The following is a 19,570-nucleotide window of genomic DNA, read 5'->3' as shown; positions in this document are numbered from 1 at the left end:
TAAACCACTGGCAACAGAAGTGAGTAGCAAAGTGTCATTTCTTCAGTGTTGTCCCATGAAAAGATATAATAAAATATATGCAGAAATGTGACATACTGCATGTAACATTGGTCTAATGGTGCTTTCATTATTAGACTGATGTTACTTACCAACACTAGAGTTTGTGTGTTCTTTTATTTTACGTGACAGGTTTTATGTTACTAGAGTGACAATGATCAATGTAATGGAAGGAGCTGCAGGGCTCACACTCAAAAAGTCACTCAAACATATTAATATATTAACGATAGAAATACTTGGACATTTGTGCCTCAGCAATGATTTCAATCACTGATAGCTGCATGAAAGAGGCCTGAGGAGGGAGGTCTGAGGGGCAGCAGTTGGACCCTCATGGAATGTGCAGTGTTGAACCCAAATGGCAATCTCTGGGGCTAAAAAATGATGCCAACACAGAAATGCCAACAATAGTTCCTTGAATATCCACTTGAGGCTGCAAAAGCGAGACAATCCCCATAGACCTCCATGTCCAAATGCCCACAACTACAGCAGAAAGAAATGTGTTTCCTGTCTGGTTCCAAACAATTCTTCTGATCGTAATTCGTAATTTTCCAATTCATGACAGATGCCCGGGGGTGAATTTTTACATAACTTGCCCATTGAAATTCTATCACCGTTTCAAGTTATGCTATAGTATGGGCTACTCTGCTCCTGGGATCATTTCTGGATTAGCCAGGAGTTGGGAAGAGTCAGACACTGCAGAGATGGTGATAGTCACAGCCTCCACACTGAGCTTCAGCAAGGACACCTGAGGTATGGGTGATGCAGCCAGTAGCTGAACCTCTAACCAAGCCAACATTAATGACACAGGGTCCTAGAGTGCACTTGTACTTCATTGCAGCATGGTCAAAAGTTACCAGTGTAGGCTAGGAGGAGAAAAGTTACTCTTTATTACCTAAAATCACCTTGTTTGTCCAGCCAACTTTAACCTGGTGTCTAACAACTAACTGCAGTAGTGACTTCTTTTTTTCTCACAACTTTGTGGGAAAAACTGACCTACTAAATGACCACAAAGTGAACATATCATGAGATCAATCAATGTTACCTACTGAGCTCACACAGATCCTGATGCATCTTGTCTTGTGATCACTTGCTGTAGTGGAAGGGTAAATATGTCTTCTGACATTAGTGGAGGATTCCACTACAACATCCATCCATCCATCCATTATCTATACACCGCTTAATCCTCACTAGGGTCGCGGGGGGGCTGGAGCCTATCCTAGCTGACTCAGGGTGAAGGCAGGGGACACCCTGGACAGGTAACCAGTCTATCACAGGGCTACACTTAGAGACAGACAACCAAGTATTCACAACATGCTGCAGGAAATCTTGTGGCCTAGTTCACTTTTTGTTGAATTCCAGCTGGAAAAAATAGTTAATTTAGGTCACCTTTGAATAGTTGAAGGTGGGTGCTCGGAGAAGGCGACACTGTTTGTGCATTCCATAATCTCTCAAATGTTATATTGACTGAAGCACTGGCATGTGTTTCTTTTATAGTTGTTACAAAACATTGTGAAAAACCTGGCATAGCTTGCCATATATGTGTGATTACATTTGAGCAGAAACAGGATAAAAATAAATGAATCCACTAAATGAAGTGATATTCCTTTTAAGACATCAGGGTTTGTCTGCTGTGCTGTAGAGCAAATTTTTATTGTTACTTCAACAAGAGCAACTGAGAAAAGCCCAGCTTATGTTCACAATGGCAACATCAGCACTGATCTTCAGGGACAGCATCCTGAGCTGCATTACCCGGGTCTAATAGCCACACACAGCCAGAGGCAACACATGAGCCTGCCGTCCACACAGTAAACCCTACTCTATCTACTTAAATGAAGTGCTGTGTTTGGCCTATCCCCTCTGTTGCGCTTTGGCTGTACTTGTATTGATTTTACTGTAAAACAGAAAGGAGGGCGAATCCAGTTTCTTATCTTAAGGGAAAACAAACATAAAGAAACACTTTGGTGCAGGTCGACATTTATAGCATACCTGCACAAGCAAATAATTAAATGATGTCCCCTTATTAGTTATTTTGTTAAACTGTGTCCACTCTTCGTTAAGGCTTGCAAACTGTCTAATTTGGTGTGAACAGGGAGCACTCTCCCAGCAGACATTTTGACTTGTCAAACATACATGTATCTAATCAGATTAACAGCAGCTGCATTGAGTGCAGATATGGTAGTGCCAGGATCCTGCTGCTGTGCATGTTGGCTCTACTTACCGGCACACCTAAGTGGAACGGACCATCATTAATGCTATTGGTTACACATGTGCATTTCATGAAATAACAAGTCTGTCAGGGAATTGTTATCATTAAACAAACACATCTCCATTTAGCTTTGCAGCACCAGATTTGACTGCAATTTGCAAACATTTCTGCCAGGCTAATGGCCTTGTCACACAAGCACTGATTACAGCAATATCTCACAGCAACTACAAACTTTTGTATTCTGTCTTCACTTTTGTAGTAGAGCAGATTGGTTTACATTCAAATGACCAATCTGAGTGGGTTCTGAAATTGCAGATGTTTTATGTATAGCTGTGTGGTGTCTCCATGTGTACTGGGAGATACCGCTGGCTGCCACAGTGCTACACTCACAGCTGCAGGTAATTCAGTAATCACTACTAATGTGTATTTATCTCTCCTGCAGTGAGGCTGAGCCTCCTTTACTGATTACACAGCTGAGAATTATCACCTGGACTGGGCTGCAATGGCCATGCATCACCAAGTTTGTGTCCTTCCTAAGGTCTTAGTAGCAACAAGATAGTTTCAGTTATTAGAGAGTGTGGTTGACAAATAGGCAAGACCTTATTTCTCTCATTCACTCATGAACACGTTCCCATGTATTTGTGAGCATGACTGGATTTTCAGTATTAATATCTGTTTAGTTATCAGTTACTGATGTTTATTCGTCATTGGCAGAGTCAGATTAGGGCTAAATAATTTGAGATAAATATCTAATTGTGATTTTTTAGTAGTTATTGGGATTTGATTTGCAAACTAATTTTGAAAGTTAGTAAATTGAAGTTCAGCATTCACAGTGTCACAGAAAATAAAGCATGTGAAGGAGTGTTAAAACATTAGATGCCACTCAAAGCATGACTGTCATTTAAGGAGAACAGCATGAATCTGTAAACCCACTGACATACCAGTTTAAACCTGCGTCAGACACGCTCCCTAACATATATCCAGAAATGCAGCCTTTGTGGTTTGCTAATTGCTGTTCAGCCATAATTCAAAATACATACAGAATATAAACAACTTATACATTAATGCATCACTAATTATTAACCAGTAACATAATGTATACCAGGGGCTATTCTGCATAATGAGTGCTTTGCATTTGAATTACTTTTGGTACCAATACTTCCTCTCAGCTAAATTACATATGCATTTTAATGCATGACTTTTACTTGTTATGGAACATTTCTGCACTATAATATTGCTGCTTTTACTAAATGGAAGAACGTCTCCTACCGTTGCAAGTCTGGGCATACTTGGTAAATATTTTTGCACTTCAAACACCAGGGAAGTCCCATGGCACACTTTTATCTTGCCAGTGGAGAACAATTTCATTCTAAACAATACTGCATATCTGCAAGATGTAATCACTATACCCAAAGCAATTTGAGAATCTTTGCAGTGACAAAACAACTGCCGCTTTTACAGTCACATACATTAGCTCTACAGCAAGGCCACGCTTTGGGTGGGCCATGTGTTCCAAGAGATGAAAAAATATCTATTCCATCAACATGGTATTACGTTTTCTATCCAATCTGACAGTGTGCAGTGACACTTACTACACTTGCTGGTGTTTTACAGCACCAATCAGTCGTGTGTTTTAACAAAAAAAAAAAAGCCTGCGGTGGTAGACAATTATCTACACCTTGTACAAAAGTCCCAAACTGATTCCAAGGATTGAGTTCAGGACCCATTCCATTTTAAACAATAGATTTGAGTTTTAAATCCAGATGTCTGCTGCTGGAAAGGCAGCGTTCAAAAACACTGTGCTGTCCTGTTATGGCTCTGTCTGAACAGCACTGTGAGCGTGTGACCCCCTGAGCCGCAAAGTACATAAAAGATGCAGTGAGTCTGAGCTAATTACATAACAGTTAGCAGCAGTGAGCATCTGTTTCTGTGACATTTAGCAGGTGAAGCACGTCTCCAAAGTGCTGCTATTTGTTAGCAGATTGTTAATACTGAGAGTAAAAAGTGTCCCATCCTGACCCCACACAGATGCACACTCTGACACACTGAGAATACAGGACACAATCCAAAATTTTATAGAAAACAATATTTTTAACGGAGGACTATTCAGTTGTAATAAAAAATATATATTTTTTAAAAAGTTCCCTAATTTTAATGCAGCAGAAATATTTTACTGTAATTTCTGAAGAGAAGGGAAATGGTCACAAAGACAATCTATCTAAATAAATACTGGATGATACAATATGATCAGAGTCCAAAATAAAACGTCACATCTACCTGAGTACAGAAAGGAGAGAGACTGTCTGAGATGTGGAGGCATCAAACTGTCAAAAGTAATGTTAAAATTACACAGAGAAATTAGCAGCCTACTGTCCTTCCATCCATTATCTATACACCGCTTAATCCTCACTAGGGTGGCGGGGGGCTGGAGTCTATCCCAGCTGACTCAGAGAGAAGGCGGGGGACACCCTGGACAGGTAACCAGTCTAGTGTAAGTAACAGGGCTACACTTAGAGACAGACAACCAAAGAAACTCACATTCACACCTACGGAAAATTTAGAATCACCAATTAACCTCAACATGTTTTTGGTCTTTGGGAGGGAGCTGGAGAACCTGGAGAGAACCCACACTGCACGGAGAGAACATGCAAAGTCCACGCAGAAAGGTCCCGGGTGTCCTCACCAGGATGAACCAGGGATCTTCTAGCTACGAGGCAACGGTGCTAACCACCGAGCCACCTTGCAGCCCTGCAGCCTAATGTTCTAAATCAATATTGGTAAAATCAGAATAAATCACAACAGGGACAAGGGCTGAACGATTTTTCGGAAAATATGTAGTTGCAATTTTTCTGACAGATATCACTATTTGATTTGCAACATCACTTTTTAAAGTCAAGTTTTAGTTCAATATTCACTGTGTAATAGAAGAGGAGGCTGGCAGGAATTTGTAAAACCATTAACATGATAGTTATACCCTGTTGCAGAATACATGAGGTGTGGCTATTAAATAACGAGACTTTTGTCAGAGCTTATGTCAGGCGAACCACAGCACACTGTACACTGATCAATAGGCAGCATAATCAACCTGTACAAGTTTCAATCTGCTTGAAATAAATCAAACTGAATTCCAGCATTAGTCCAGTTATTCAAAAGCCACACTTTGTATATCCGAATCTGCAGCCATTGTGGTTTTCTAATTGCATAGATACAAATTGGGATTTTGAAGTCGATATATGTCTCAGCCCTAACGGGGACTGATTTTCATGATGTTAATGACATGACACAGATCTGAAGTTACATAGAGTTGAATAACATTAAATTTGAAAAATAAAACATTATCCAAGTCTGTCTTGGTTGAACGTCTCACCGTAGGTACCAAAATGTCCAGAAACAGCCCAGAGTGCAATGTGTTTCGGCCAGCTTTAGATTATTCACCTACAGCTTGTCAGTACTGAATACATGTACTCACCAGCATTATAGTAACGGTCCAGCTTCTCCCAAAGGGGCTCATCCTCCCGCTGGAGAATTGACAGCTTGAGAGGTTCATAGATGGAGCCTGAAGAAGGACACATCTGTTACATACAAGCAGTTCCAAACACGGCCCGGCAACATATTTTGTCAAAGTGATACATTATTAGTCACTGGATGTTTTTAAAAAATCCAGAAAAATTTGTCTCAGTTCCGTCTTCTCGGATTAATTATTAATATGACTCAAACTGGACCAAGGCACCCTCAATAAATAATCTTATCTTAGAGTTGAGACAGTAATGTTATTTCACATTCTCCAATATATAGAAAAAAATGTTTTTCATCTTGCAATAACTACATTAGCAAATGTTCTCATTTCAATTTATTACAAAAGAAAAAAGGCAGCAGAGACCATAAACAACACACACATGCTTCCGTATTTCACTGCAACACATCGCATCACAAAAGGCTCAGCACACAAAATAATTTTCAGGCCTTAAGCTAAAATTTCAAATTGTAATGTGAGTCGCGACCAGCATTTTCCTCTGAGCTGAGAGCGAGAGCAGGAGTTTGAGGGAACCCCCCATCTGTTCCCGTTCTCTATTTTCAGACACTTTTCACTTTGCTGAGATTTGCATTTTAATGGGTTCGACCTTGGGTCAATACCACAGGTACTGAAAAATTCACATTCTTACTGAAATTAGCATAATTTCCATCAGCTTAAAAGTTGCAGGGGCCAACAAAGCCAATCAATCTCTTTTTAAAGATAACACTTTAAAAGAGCATAGAGGAAGTCCAATATTACAATTTTTAATTTCTTACATGGGATCAGACAAATGTGAACTGTTCGGGTTTGGCTGGTTTTAAACAATCCCATGACTAACTTCATTGATGCCTCATTCATATTTTTTGTGCTACTTCATGTATTTCATGCGTACTGTGGAAGAACAGTATGATTCTGTTCACACATTTACTCACATAAGCCATACTGTACCATCAGAGTATGGGTCATATGGATGGCCCAAGAGGGCTCAGGCATGGAGTGGTTTCGTTTTTGCATCATCACAAAGTACTGATACTGTGATCTTAAGATAACTGCCATCCTCAGAGGCAGAAAATAAAACAACTAGTATGTAATCATATGGTGATTTCTGTTCACAACAATAGTTCTTCTGTGATCATAATATAATCATGTATATTCTTTTAATGCACCTCGCGTTCACATGTCTATACCAATATCCTCTCTTGCCTTGTGTATGAGGTTGACTGCACTGGTTTCCTTAGATCTGCTGCCACTACTTACCGAGTCTGTGAACTTTCCGATGAGGCTGGTCAACTGCAGCCATTCTCAAAAGGTGAAATTAAGGCCAATCGTCTCTCTCAGCTAAATCACAAATCTACTGCAATTCACAGGAAGGAGTTAGTAGCACAGAGTTAGATTGTAGACATGCATGAATCAGCAATAAATTACACAGTGGGGTGATGATGATCATGAACAACATGCAAGAAATTACTATGCATTGTATTTGCTTTGGAATGAATGTTATTGTAATCCTTGAGAGAACAAAGATGATGAATTACAATACAATAGCAATGTGCAGTGTAGAACAGAAGTGATCAAGCCACTTAAATGTAAGATTATTCAGAACTGTATCAACTTACAGTAACTGCATTATGTCTACATTTGAACAGTGGGTTTTTACTCTTGTGTAAAATTTAAAATGACAGCTTACAGTGACTATATTAAAAATAAAGGCCCTACAGTAGGAACTCAATACAGCAAACGTCTTAGTACACTTTTCATTACTGAGATTTAAATCTTTAATATATTTTTTTTAATATTTGATGTTTTATATAAATATATATGCCATATGTCCACCTTTATTTTTGATGACAGAATCAATAAGCCTCAGCATGTAGGATATCAGTGTCCATAAGTTTCTAGAGAGATGTTATGGCATTATACGTTATGCCATGGGATTTTGGTAGTGTAGCTTGGATTGTTATAATGCTGCCAAGTCTCTGCAGATTGGGAATCATCTTTTCAGATAGTATTTTGGTATATGCACTCATGGTGCATCTATAAAAGTCCTGTTCCTAAAATGTGATGCAGCCCCCTCATCATGCTGCCACCTCCGTGCTTCACTGTCAGGACTATTTATTCACTGTGGTGGTCCTGGCTGAGTTCACGACAAACATACTGGAGCCCATCTAAGCCAAACAAATTTCCATCTGTCTCATCTGACCAAACAATGTTCTCCCAATATTTATCTTTTCATTTTCTTTTGCAAGTTCTATCTCAGTTTTGTGCAGAAGAGCAAGTAAGACATATTAACTTGGGGGCTGGCCACTGAGGCTGACATTATGAACTAGGAATCAACTGAAATGTTTTTTTTAGAGCTGATGTCAATATCAATTATTAGTAATTAAGAAAGGCTGATAATTACTATCTGAAATTGAAATACAGTAAATGTTATTTATTAACAGCACGTGATATCAGGGAGCCTGTCATTCATAACCAGGTTTGTACATTAACAAAGATTACTATTACTGAATTTATACACAGACATTTAAAGTTAGATATTCACAGCATGTGATAACAGGGAACATGTCATCATAGCTAGGAGGAATCATCGCCCAAGGTACGTAGTGACAATCTGTCAATATAAATAACGATACCAACAATCAAAAAATGCCAAATATCCACCTCAATTACTGTTTGGGCTAATAATTTCTATCATGAATTGATGTTTACACTGTCAACTGTCACAGAAACCCCAATTTCCATTGGTAGCTCCTGTGTCAAGACTCAAGCACTTGCCCGTCTGTTTTTCTGGACAAGATTGTACAAGTGGCGCACTGTCTGTGACGCCCTTTTAAAAGAACGATCACTGCAACTTTGATTAGTGGTACTGTGATTCATTCTATACCTCCTTATTAGTGCTGCAACTATACTGCAACTGATTTTTACTTGGTCACTTGATGTTCCTGTATAATTTTCCATTTTTGTGAACTCTCACAACTAGCTTTTTTCTGTTCCTCTAACAATTCCTTTCCATGTGAAGCCATGATGCAGGCATGCAGATAGACACAGTAGACAAAACCCAAACGGAGAAAGTTCTGCAGTTTACTGGTCATTTTATAATCACGTTCATCCAGTTAGGCTGATTGGAAGTCACACTTGTACTTGAATTTGTTTCAGTAATCACAGGTTTTCTAACTTGTGTGTCAGCGATTTGAGGGGCCTTCCCTTTGTTGTGGTCAGTTTGTACTTTGGGGCCTGTGTGTTAAAAATATCGTTTTTCTTTAGTATTAGTTTTCTGTAGTACTTGTTCATCAGAGGAAATACTATTTTTGCCAACTTTGAAATAATGCAATTATTAAGAGGTGATACAATTTTTGATACTTCGACATTAAAGTGGTATTGCAGAGGGGTGTATTCACCTCTGCTGTACACTGGAATTACCCAAAAGATTTTCAGCAGAATAACTACTTTACAAATTGAGGACAAGACTCACTGATGATTGAACTTACGGTCAAATGAAAACTAGGAGAACTAATGCACCTTACAAGATTTGTTAATTAACAGAAAAGCATCATATTAACGTTCAGAATATGTCTTAAGTTCGTAATGTTTGCAAGGTGACCTATCACACAGCAGCTTTGGAAGAGTTTCTGCGATGTTTTTATCCTGACATTGTTCAACATCCTTCAAAGTTTTATGCAGGGTTCACTTTTCCTTCTTAGTGCAAGACCAGCAGACTCTGCCAACTTCCACGGGCCCACTCAGGCGCTGTGGAAAGCACTACAGCACACAACACAGTTCACATGACTGTGGGTAAGCTGCAACAGAGACCTGGGAAGAAGCTCCTAAAATAGCCGGAGTGCTGCACATGTACACCTCTGACCTTTCATGCTTGTAGCGTCGGTACAGAGAAGTGGACAAAGTAAATGGGCAGATCAAGGAAAATGTAAGGCGGTGTTCAGAGGCTTCACAAACACACTTCACGGCCCTGAGCAACACAAACAACCGGGCGTGTCACATAGAATGAGATCATGCAAAGCAATAAGTCAGACCTGATCTCTTTGATCGGGCTTTGAATTCCAGGAGTTTCCAGCCGACATCTGCCAGGCTCGCCATGTTTACACAGTGTCAAAATAACTAGAAAGTGAAAGTGTTTCCGGAGTCCTCCTTCAAAATAAAACAGTAAAGCGGCTCACGAGTCGTCGTCATGAACAACATAAATAAATGCGTTGACGTGGCCTTTTAGAAAATACATTATTCCAATTTGAAAAACGTTTGATGTTAACCTGACGATCATTAACGTGCTACATTTTTCATGCTGTATTCACTGATGTTCCAGTTTGAACCATTTCCACGCAATTTACTTGAAGGGATGTTTCCGCCTTTTCCGTTTTTCTGCGTGCTAACTTTTTCAACTTAACACAACTGTCAGCTGTCAAACTACCCGGTAATACGACACTGACGTAAAATCGGAAACTCAAACACTGTATTGTTTATTTCAATTTCACGACATTAGTTTCCCTGATTTCTAACAGAACGAAAAAGTCAGAGCAGGTGTCTAAAATAAACATCGACATTCAATATAATCCGTCGTTTATTTGAAAGAAGCTCCTACTTCCCCTGCTGTAAAGCAGTGTGCCGTATTGCGGTTAGTTGTTGTTGTGAGGAGCTGAACTGCAACAAGGATGTGCATATTTAATTTATATTCTTTGGCGTTTTTGTCTCTCTTTTTGGGACAATATAACACATTTGCCCTTCAGGATGTAACGACCGACCTTTTCGGTGCCGCTAACTATGGGACGGTGGCAGCGTTTGGAGATTTTAACTCTGATAAACAGACAGACATCTTCGTCATCAGAGAACGTACGTTACAGCTTCAGCACCTGCCTGGTGTCGTGGTAGCTATTTTCCCGATAACACAAGCTATAAAGGGTGTCTTAAAATATGTAAGGTTTAAAATTTAGGATGTTAAATTACATAATAGTGTAGCGTTACCTGTACAATGTGTCTAACGTATGGATCTGTGTTTAGAAATGCTGTCGTTGGTTCCTTGGATTTTACTGTATAATGTCGTAGAGTCTTTACATTATTATGATTATTATTATGATGATGATGATGATGATGATGATTATGTTGGTAAATTGGTTTCGAACGCAATATTGTAGGTTCTAAACCTTGATATTTAAATTAGAAAAGGCATTTGTATTGAATGCACTTGGCAACAGAATTGAGAAAAAGCTTATGCAATGGTACTGAAATGTCAAATAACTGAAAATTGTATCACCTCACAGTAATTGCAGTATTACTTTTTTGTTATTTTGAGTTTTTGTTATTTTGTAAAATTAAAAACCAACAGTTTAGATTTGACGTATTTATAAAACACACCCCACAATGTACAGTTAATGAAAAAAAAAAGTCAGCACACCTTTCATTACTGAGATTAAAATCACGTCTTTTTTTGTTGTTGTTGTTGTTGTTGTTTGTTTTTTGTTTTTTCCCAATACTGTTTGTGTCACATATATTGCCAATCATCAGAGACTACTTTTTCTGCTGCTCTTTGCTGGAGTGGTTGTGTTGCTCCATCTTTCTCTCTAAAATACCCCAAAGGTGCTCTATTGGGTTCAAGTCAGGACCTTTTTCAGAACTCTAGTGTGATTGTGGCACTGTGTTTTGGATTGTTGTCATGCTGGAATATTCTGCTTCCAAGCTTCTACAGACTGGGAGGCACCTATCAGCCAATGCTGTGGTATATCCATGGGCATTCTTAGTCCCGTCTATTAGTGTCAATCCTCCTAGCAGCTGTTGCACTCATGCAGTCTCATATCATAATATTCCCAACTCTGTTCTTCACTATTGGGACTATGCCTTCACTGAGTCCTGACCTGGTTGACACCAGCATACATTCTGGATCCCATCTGAGCTGAGAAAATTTATCTTGACCATTATCTGACCAAAGAATGGTCTCCCAATAGTCATCAACCATCTAAGTTTCTTCTTGCATAGTGCTATGATGCAAGTTGTTGGTTTTTTTTGTTTTGTTTTTTTGGACACTATCAAAGAGAGTGATGTTATAAATGGTCCTTCACACCCTGTGAGCTGTCACAGAAATGCAGATTTCCATTCACTGTTCCACGTCTATATCCCTTGTCCGTCTTATTTTCAGAGCTATACTGTGCAGACAGTGAGCTGTCAATGGAGGAGGACAATTGCTGGGGCTCTGATTGGTGGTTCTATGGCTTGTTCTATAGTTCCTCATCACTGCTGCAACTGTTTTTTCCCCTGAATTTAAGTTGGTCACTGATATTCCCATATAATTTTCCACCTTTTTAAGTCACAATCAGATTTGTGAATTACTCTGACATGTTTTTTTTCCCATGTGGAGCCATGATGCAGGCATCCAGATATACACAGCCCATACTTTCACAACTGAGAAAGATCTGGTGTTCACAGGTCATTTGATAAGCTTGTTTATGTTGTTCTCCTGATTGCAAGTTACGGGTGCACTCAGTTTGTTTTAGTGATTAATTTTATTGCAGGTTTTGTAATTTGTGGATCGTAATCACAGGTGCATTCACTTTTGCTGCATTGAGTTTCTACTTTGGAGCCTTTATTTTCAGCATTGTATTTGTAAAGTATTGGTTTTTAATTGTTCATATGTAAAAGTACTTTATTTGTAAACTTAGAAGTAAAGTAATTTTTAAGAGGTGATGCAATTTTAAATCATTTGACATTTAAGTGATATTGTACAAAATACAATACAACTCACTAAAGCTGTATCCTCTGTAATATTGTCGGGTTTTAGGCATAATATTTCAACTTGTTATATTAATTTGTATTATTAATATTGTTTCTCTATCGGAAAGTGACATCTGTTGTTTTAAGTGTTTAAATAAATAACAGTGACTTGAGTTGATTTAACTTTGCTTATTTTTTGGAAAACTGATGAAAGATAGACTTTTCTTAGAGCAGATATTTTGACTTGTCATAGCAACCAGGTAAAACACTGGTGGAACTAAAAACACTTAGTTCTATTCATGCCCTAGGGAGTTGTTCCAATGAGCCTTTATGTGCTGTACCAGAACTTTCTAAAAAACATCTGTAAAATACAGTCATCATTGATTTTGTTGAATACATCAGTGAATTTCTGCTATAAAAGGTCAAAATGTCTGCTGTGAAAAAGGTTTGCTGTGGTGGGAAATAGATAAAGCCTAATTAATATGGACATCTATGTTTTTCTTACCCTTTCAGAGTCTGAAGTGGTGATATTCTTGGCTGATTCAAAACCTCCTTACTTCAAGCCCAAACTTAACATCAGCAAGCACATTTTGCCGAGGTAAATACATGAATTTCACAGCTAGATTTATTTGTTTTTATTCATTAAATCAATATGTTCTATGTAACATGGCTTAATTTCCTTTCCAAACATGAGCAGGTGACTCATGTTTCAGGGTTGTTTACTCTGTGGGAGGGAATGTTAAATACATTCTAGCACACAGTAAAAATTCAGAGCAACATGCCTCTGTCTGCTTCCTGTTTCAGTGACGCCGTCATCACCAGTGTGGTTCCTGGAGACTATGATGGAGACTCTCAGATGGATGTTCTTCTTACAGCTCAGATCAACTCCAAGAAAGAAACGGTTTTCATCTTCTGGGGGAACAACCAGACATTAGGTACAGCTCTAGCAGGGAGTGGTTTCTGAGTGTGTGGAGACAAGAGAGCACTGATGAGTGATTAGGCTCACACTTTGTCTGTTGTCAGTTGTAAACTTTTCATTGCCTCACACTGAAATGCACATTTGTAACTAAATCATTGGTTTGCCTTACACTGTAACTAAAAACATATTTTCTGTGGCAGTGGAAACACTTTGATGTTAATTCCACCTGCATTTTCACTGCCTGTTGTGAAAAATCAGTTTTGTACAAGATAGCCCGACTTCTTACAGTAAGTAAAAGAAACTCTGACCCTCATCTGGCAAACGTGAGTCAAATCTAAGAGGCATGTTTTGTCCTGACGTGTCAGTACATCAAGAGCACATTGTGCCTTTTGTGTAGGGTACTCTGATAGATGAACCAACGTTCATTTAACCTGATGCATAGTTTTCTCAACATTTTACAATTCTCTCCTTAACATCCCATTTGCCTTCTCAGATGACATTGTAGCATGTTACAGTGGGGAAAGCTTAGGTGCAAATAATAAACTGAATGATGAGTGTATTAGTTTTAGTACCCTAATACTGCAGTCCATCTAGGGTCACAGTCACACTACCGTGGCTTACTGGAACACTCCAGCAGAACAGAAACATTGGTCATGTTATTAGTTACAGCTGTGTTTTTCATTCTATGGTCTGTCATCATTTGGTCCAGAAAAATTATATGACACGACTGATGGAGCAATCATATATGAAGCCGGCATTTGAAATGACGATGACAATTGACTAGATAACTGTAAAATTACATGATAATTAGTTTAATTTTGATATTTTAATGTGGTGTACAGTGATAGATTATTTAGCAATGGTGAGTAGCTTGAGCAGGGATTATAACAGCATCACAGTGATATCGGTCTATTTGTACTGTTGATTATAGAGGGGTACAACAATCAGCCACACCATTTGCCTTATAGTGTGTAGTTTCCCCTCGTGCAGCTAAAACAGCTCTGGCCCAACAAGACGTTAGCTTCTGTGGTATCAGGCACAAAGACATGAGAAGCAGATGCTGTGGCCTCCATGGATGGGACTGACTTTTCCAGCACCTCCTTCAGACCCTTGATTGTATTATAATCTAGGGAACTGGGATGCCAAGTCAGCACCTTATACCCTCATTTTCCTTAAACTATTTCTGAACAATGCCACCTTCTTCCATTGTTCAATGATCCAGTTTCAACTCTCACTTGCTCATTGTATGTGCACGTGATACATGCTCAGTGATAGACAGAGGTCAGCATGGACACTCTGCAGCGGTACAACCTCATGCACAGCAACCGGCGATGCGCAGTGGGTTCTGACACCATTCTATCATAACAGCATTTCGATTTTCAGCAGTTTGTACTACAGGAGTTCTTTTGCGATATCAGACTACATGGGCCAGCCTTTACTGCCCTCATGCATCAGTGAACCTTTGACATTCGTGACACTGTTACCACTTCACAGTTTGTCCTTCCTTTGACCACTTTAAGGAGGTAGTAACGACTACCTATTGGGAACACCCTAAACAACCTGCCGCTTTGGAGATGCTCTGACCCACTTCTCTAACCATCATAATTTGGCCCTTGTCACAGTCACTCAAACCCTCAAGCACTGACTGTTCACTTATTGCTGAATCTGTCCCACTCCTTGACAAGTGCCATCGTAACAACATAATCAATGTTATTCACTTCACCCATCAGTGATTTTAATGTTTTGGCTGATCAGTATATATTAGAACATTTGAAGTTTATCTGGGGGCTGAAAACTTGGGTTTCCTGTAAAATTTGTGGAATTTTTGTTTAAGTATCTGTTTTTTAAAGAAGGAAAGTCAAATATATAATAACCTTGCAGGAGTTTTTTATTCCCTTATCTGTATATTTCAACTTTGTTCATTGCTATTGCCATTAGAACCAAGTGACATCAGTACAGCCTGATTTGATGGTTCCACTGATTTTCTGTGCTGATGATTACATGAACCTTTTCACTCTGTTCATTTTGTGCAGATATGGAAGGGTGGCTCAGACTGAACAAGAGCTTTACAGATCAGCCTCTTGTTATGGAGTAAGTATCAGTCTGAATGGTGTTTACATAACCTCCACTTTGAATATTCTGCATATAAACCTGTTCTTTGAAAAAGCAATGTTCCATATGTGTGGTTTTGTTACATTTACAACACTTTTTGAAAATATTTGTATGATTTTGATTTTTACGATTGTGTATTCCTTCTTTAATAATCTAATCTAGTCTAATTCAATGTACACTGATGTTATAAATTTACTAGGTAAGAATATGCAGTAGAATGATGTTTCATCCCAAATTATTCGTTCTTCATGCAAAATGATATGGACAACATATCAGAAACCTTATAGTATAATGTGGTCAATGCAGCGCAGTGCTTTAGCTTTACTTTGTACAGAACGTTAATAACACACTCATGCCAGCACTCAATAACGTGTGTATTTAATATCAATGAAAAAAAATCTCTCCACAGTTTCAATGGAGACATGATCCCAGATATTTTTGGAGTCACCAACCCGCACTCCACTGAAGTCTGCTATCTCACTAACAGGTGATGTAATTGTCTCCTTACTCACTTACAGGTCCTTGTGTTTATTTCTAAAGCTGAACTTTATCAAACATGGAGCTTTTAAATCCTCCTGTTGCCTGACAGTTTTTGTTCCCTTTAGGGTCGCAGTGTGGAAGAATGGACTGAGTTCAACTGTCAACATGCGCATCCCTCACTCCAACGCTTTCATTGACCTCAACAAGGACTTCACTGCTGGTGAGTCAGTCATGTTTAAGCAATGCCTAACCATGAGAAACAAATGTAAAATGCCTTGGGTTTTTTTTAGAGCACAGAAAATGCTGTTCTAGGAAGCTGTGCTCAGCACCACATACCATTTACACAGCATTATCAAATCTTTTAGCAATGCATATCTGGAAAACTGTCTCAAAACCTTGGGACAGATTGACTTTGACTTAACCTTTCACTTTTACAGTCAGTTTATAAAGCATTAGCTAAGAGGTCATGTTGCCTGCTAAATATGTGGGTTTGTGTTTGAAGAAAATTACTTGATTGAAGTTAATTACAGGTTCAATATTGGGGGAAATCAAGGTTTTATTATAAATCCAGGATTTCTTTTCCTTTTTTTTTTGTTTTTCTGTAAAATGAAATTTCTACATAAGGATATGTAACAAATCACCCCGAAAAATTATATGAAACAAACTAGAGTTCCTGCTTAATTTATATTATTATTTAAGTATTTGTTTTTTGTCCTTTATTATCTCAGGCTAAGCATACACACCAGACACACTTCCTGAACTAATATAGACAAGTACAACTCTTTGTCTAAATATTAAACCTTTTTTTTTTTTTTTTAACTCCGTGACTTTTGGCTTTGATAATTGTGTAGTGACAATCTGATATTTTGAGAGTCTTATTGGCAATGCTAAATTTTGAGTGTAATGGTACACACATTTTTTGGTCAGTATGTCCCAAGCTTTGGTCTTAGAGGTTGTATGTTTTTGGTACGGCAGAGAAAACTCCCAAATAAAAAAAATAATAATAAAAAATTAAAATTAGAAAGTGTCAGTCAGCGATAATTCTTACTTTTGGAATTAAGGCACTCAAATGTTGAGCTGTTTACTCATGAAATAAATGAAATAAAAATTGTTCATGTAAATAAGAAAACTTGTGATTAAACATTAAAGCGAGCGGTGCAATTTCAGCTTTAAAAACTGCACAAAGTAGCGCTGCCTTTCTCTCTTTTTGTCATCAGTGAGGACACTCCCATTCTGTTTGGAAAAGATTTATTGGAATTGTTACTGGGAAAAAAGCAACTGCTTATTGTGAGCCAAATTACCAGGAACAGCACTGGATTGTGCTGCAATTTTGGTGAGGTGGCAAATTGCTAAACTTTCACATTCATCACATGGTGTGCAATGGCTCACCTCCATTACTGGATAGGGAGCATCTGTAAAATGGGGATTTTTTTCTGAGCATTACAAAGCCTGCAAAATAACGTTTTTATTATCAGGTTTCATCCATTTTGTCAAATACTGGTTGGAGAAGAGCAGTACGATGATTTTATTTATGATAATTGGACGTCAGCCAGCTTGACCAGCAGGAATTTTGGCCACACATGCTCTCTACGTTCTCGATGGAGGACGCTGCTGCACATGCTTAATTGAAGTGTATGGAGCCTCCTGGTATTACATGGCAGAAGCTTAGAAAACTTTTGGCCTGTGTGCCACTGAGTAACTTTCAATATCTTGTAATTTGGTATCCACGTCTCCTTAATAGATCCTATGTGGTAGCTAGTCGATTGACCCTTACAGTGTGACCAGAGAAATCACAGATTCTGTCTGTGCGGTAAGGCTGAATAGTGCTCGAAACTGAACAACTACTGTATCTGCTCAGCTTTCAAGGCTTACCCTGCTCACACCTTGTAGCTAAAGGACAGCAACTGGTAGACTGCAAAATATTGCAGATAGAGAATTACGTACATTGTTGTGTCTGGATCACAAGTATGTAGATACAATCAGGCATCTGAAAGAAATAGTTTGGTTTACAAGGTGTACCGAACTGACGACATTTCAAACCAAACTGAATGTCAAGTACTAAATGATTAACAGACAGACCATTGGCTAACCATGAACATGTATGTGAGCACAGCTGCAAAAAAAGGAAAAAATGCTTACCTCACCCTCAAACTCCACTGTTGCCTTTCACCTTACATTCCTGACTGCACATTGCTCAGTGTACCATTGATTCATTACTACTGAGACCTGAATCCCTACAACATTATTTTGTTTTGTGTTTTTTCCCCTTAGATAAGGACTTTTCGTGTTTCCATACATAAATAAATAATTGTCATTGATGTGTTAGGAAAAAGATACATTTTAAACAAGAGTTGAGTTCTGGGTTGAGATTTATATATATTTTATTTATTTATTTTTTTTGGCCTTTGGTCTTTATTAGATAGGACAGTCGAGAGAGAGACAGGAAAGTGGGGGAGGAGAATGGGGAAAGGAGTTGCAGCAAAGGGCCATGAGCGGGATTCAATCCCATGGCCGCTGCATCGGGGACGATAGCCCCTGTACATGGGTCGCCAGCTCAACCAGGTGAGCTATAGCAGTGGCCCTGGATTGAGATTTTAATATAAATCAAAATGGAACAAAGAACAATCAGTGCTGAAATTACAGATCCTTTGGGGTGCTGCCACCTTGGGTGGTCGTTTTTGATAACAATGTAATTTTGCACGTTTAATTACACAAGGCCCTCAAAGGACCAATATGCCTTCGGCTGGTTCTGGTATTTTTGATCGTACATCATCTCCCTTCGAAAGCTTTAAGGCTTTGCTTCTTGCTCCCATCTTGCGTTTCTACTGTGTTTTATCAAACTAGAGCATCTGCAATGTATCATATACTTACTAAAATTGGTGAGATTGCTTCAAACTTGAGGGCACAGTCTTGAAATCTTAATTTTGATGATTTTATTTGGAAGCAAGTACAGTTATCTGTGATCCCACAGCTAAACTGTACTTGCAATAATGTGAAATTGGCACATCATATCTTTAAGTTAGTAGATGAGCCTTATCTGTAGTAAGAGGTGGACAGAAGCAGGAAATGCACAAAGAGCAACTCCCATCCTGCTGACTAGCTCACCACAGCCTGCTGTGTTCCTCAGGGTCGGTTCGCTGCCTGTCCTGCCATCTCAATTTTGCATAATGTCAAGCCAGCCCTACTTGTGTCTCTTTTAGATCAGAGGATGAAGAGGTACGTTTGCAGAACAGATTCCAGAAAACAGAGACATCAATTCTCAGCTCTTTTTTCTTTGCTAAATAAATATAGCAGTGAAGTGTTTGGTCACGCTTTCTCACAGCTTTACTGTAAAAGAGCTGAAGTGGTGTACAGGTACAGTAGAAACAAAAGCACAGCCTGTGAATGCAGCTACATATTAAGAATATGGGCTTTCATGTTACATCAATACTCTGTAGCCCTTTTAATTTAGTGTTTGGGAATTTCTACTTATTGATGGGGGCTTTGGTTACAATCGCAGTTTTTCCTTCTATTTTTTATTATGTAAAGTATCTTGTGACCTGCAAAGTCGCAAGAAGACTCAGCTTAC

General features: G+C 38.7%; 2 protein-coding genes across 4 annotated transcripts in view; one reads left to right on the top strand and one right to left on the bottom strand.

The window, feature by feature from the left end:
- Positions 1–9,892, bottom strand: part of phkb (phosphorylase kinase, beta) — a 133,841-nt gene extending 123,949 nt beyond the window's left edge. For 2 of the 3 annotated variants that reach the window (XM_008292002.1, XM_008292001.1), the window contains exons 1-2: positions 9,809–9,892; positions 5,733–5,819 (exon numbers count right to left, since the gene is read on the bottom strand). In XM_008292002.1, coding sequence (XP_008290224.1) covers positions 5,733–5,819; positions 9,809–9,872 — 151 coding nt within the window. In that variant the 5' untranslated portion in view covers positions 9,873–9,892. Of the gene's footprint in view, positions 1–5,732; positions 5,820–7,034; positions 7,132–9,808 lie in introns of all 3 variants that reach the window. The other variant, XM_008292004.1, reaches the window with a different exon arrangement.
- A 513-nt stretch (positions 9,893–10,405) lies between these two features.
- itfg1 (integrin alpha FG-GAP repeat containing 1) overlaps positions 10,406–19,570 on the top strand; it is a gene marked incomplete at its 3' end in the record, with an annotated part of 122,085 nt that continues 112,920 nt past the window's right edge. Inside the window, exons 1-6 of the mRNA XM_008292005.1 lie at positions 10,406–10,619; positions 13,005–13,089; positions 13,296–13,426; positions 15,444–15,501; positions 15,932–16,009; positions 16,128–16,222. Of these exons, the coding sequence (XP_008290227.1) occupies positions 10,442–10,619; positions 13,005–13,089; positions 13,296–13,426; positions 15,444–15,501; positions 15,932–16,009; positions 16,128–16,222 (625 nt within the window). The remainder of the gene's footprint in view (positions 10,620–13,004; positions 13,090–13,295; positions 13,427–15,443; positions 15,502–15,931; positions 16,010–16,127; positions 16,223–19,570) is intronic.

This window comes from Stegastes partitus, unplaced genomic scaffold (assembly GCF_000690725.1).
Source record: "Stegastes partitus isolate 25-593 unplaced genomic scaffold, Stegastes_partitus-1.0.2 Scaffold777, whole genome shotgun sequence".
NCBI classification, from domain to species: Eukaryota; Metazoa; Chordata; class Actinopteri; family Pomacentridae; genus Stegastes; species Stegastes partitus.
This window is presented reverse-complemented; position numbering and strand designations above follow the sequence as displayed.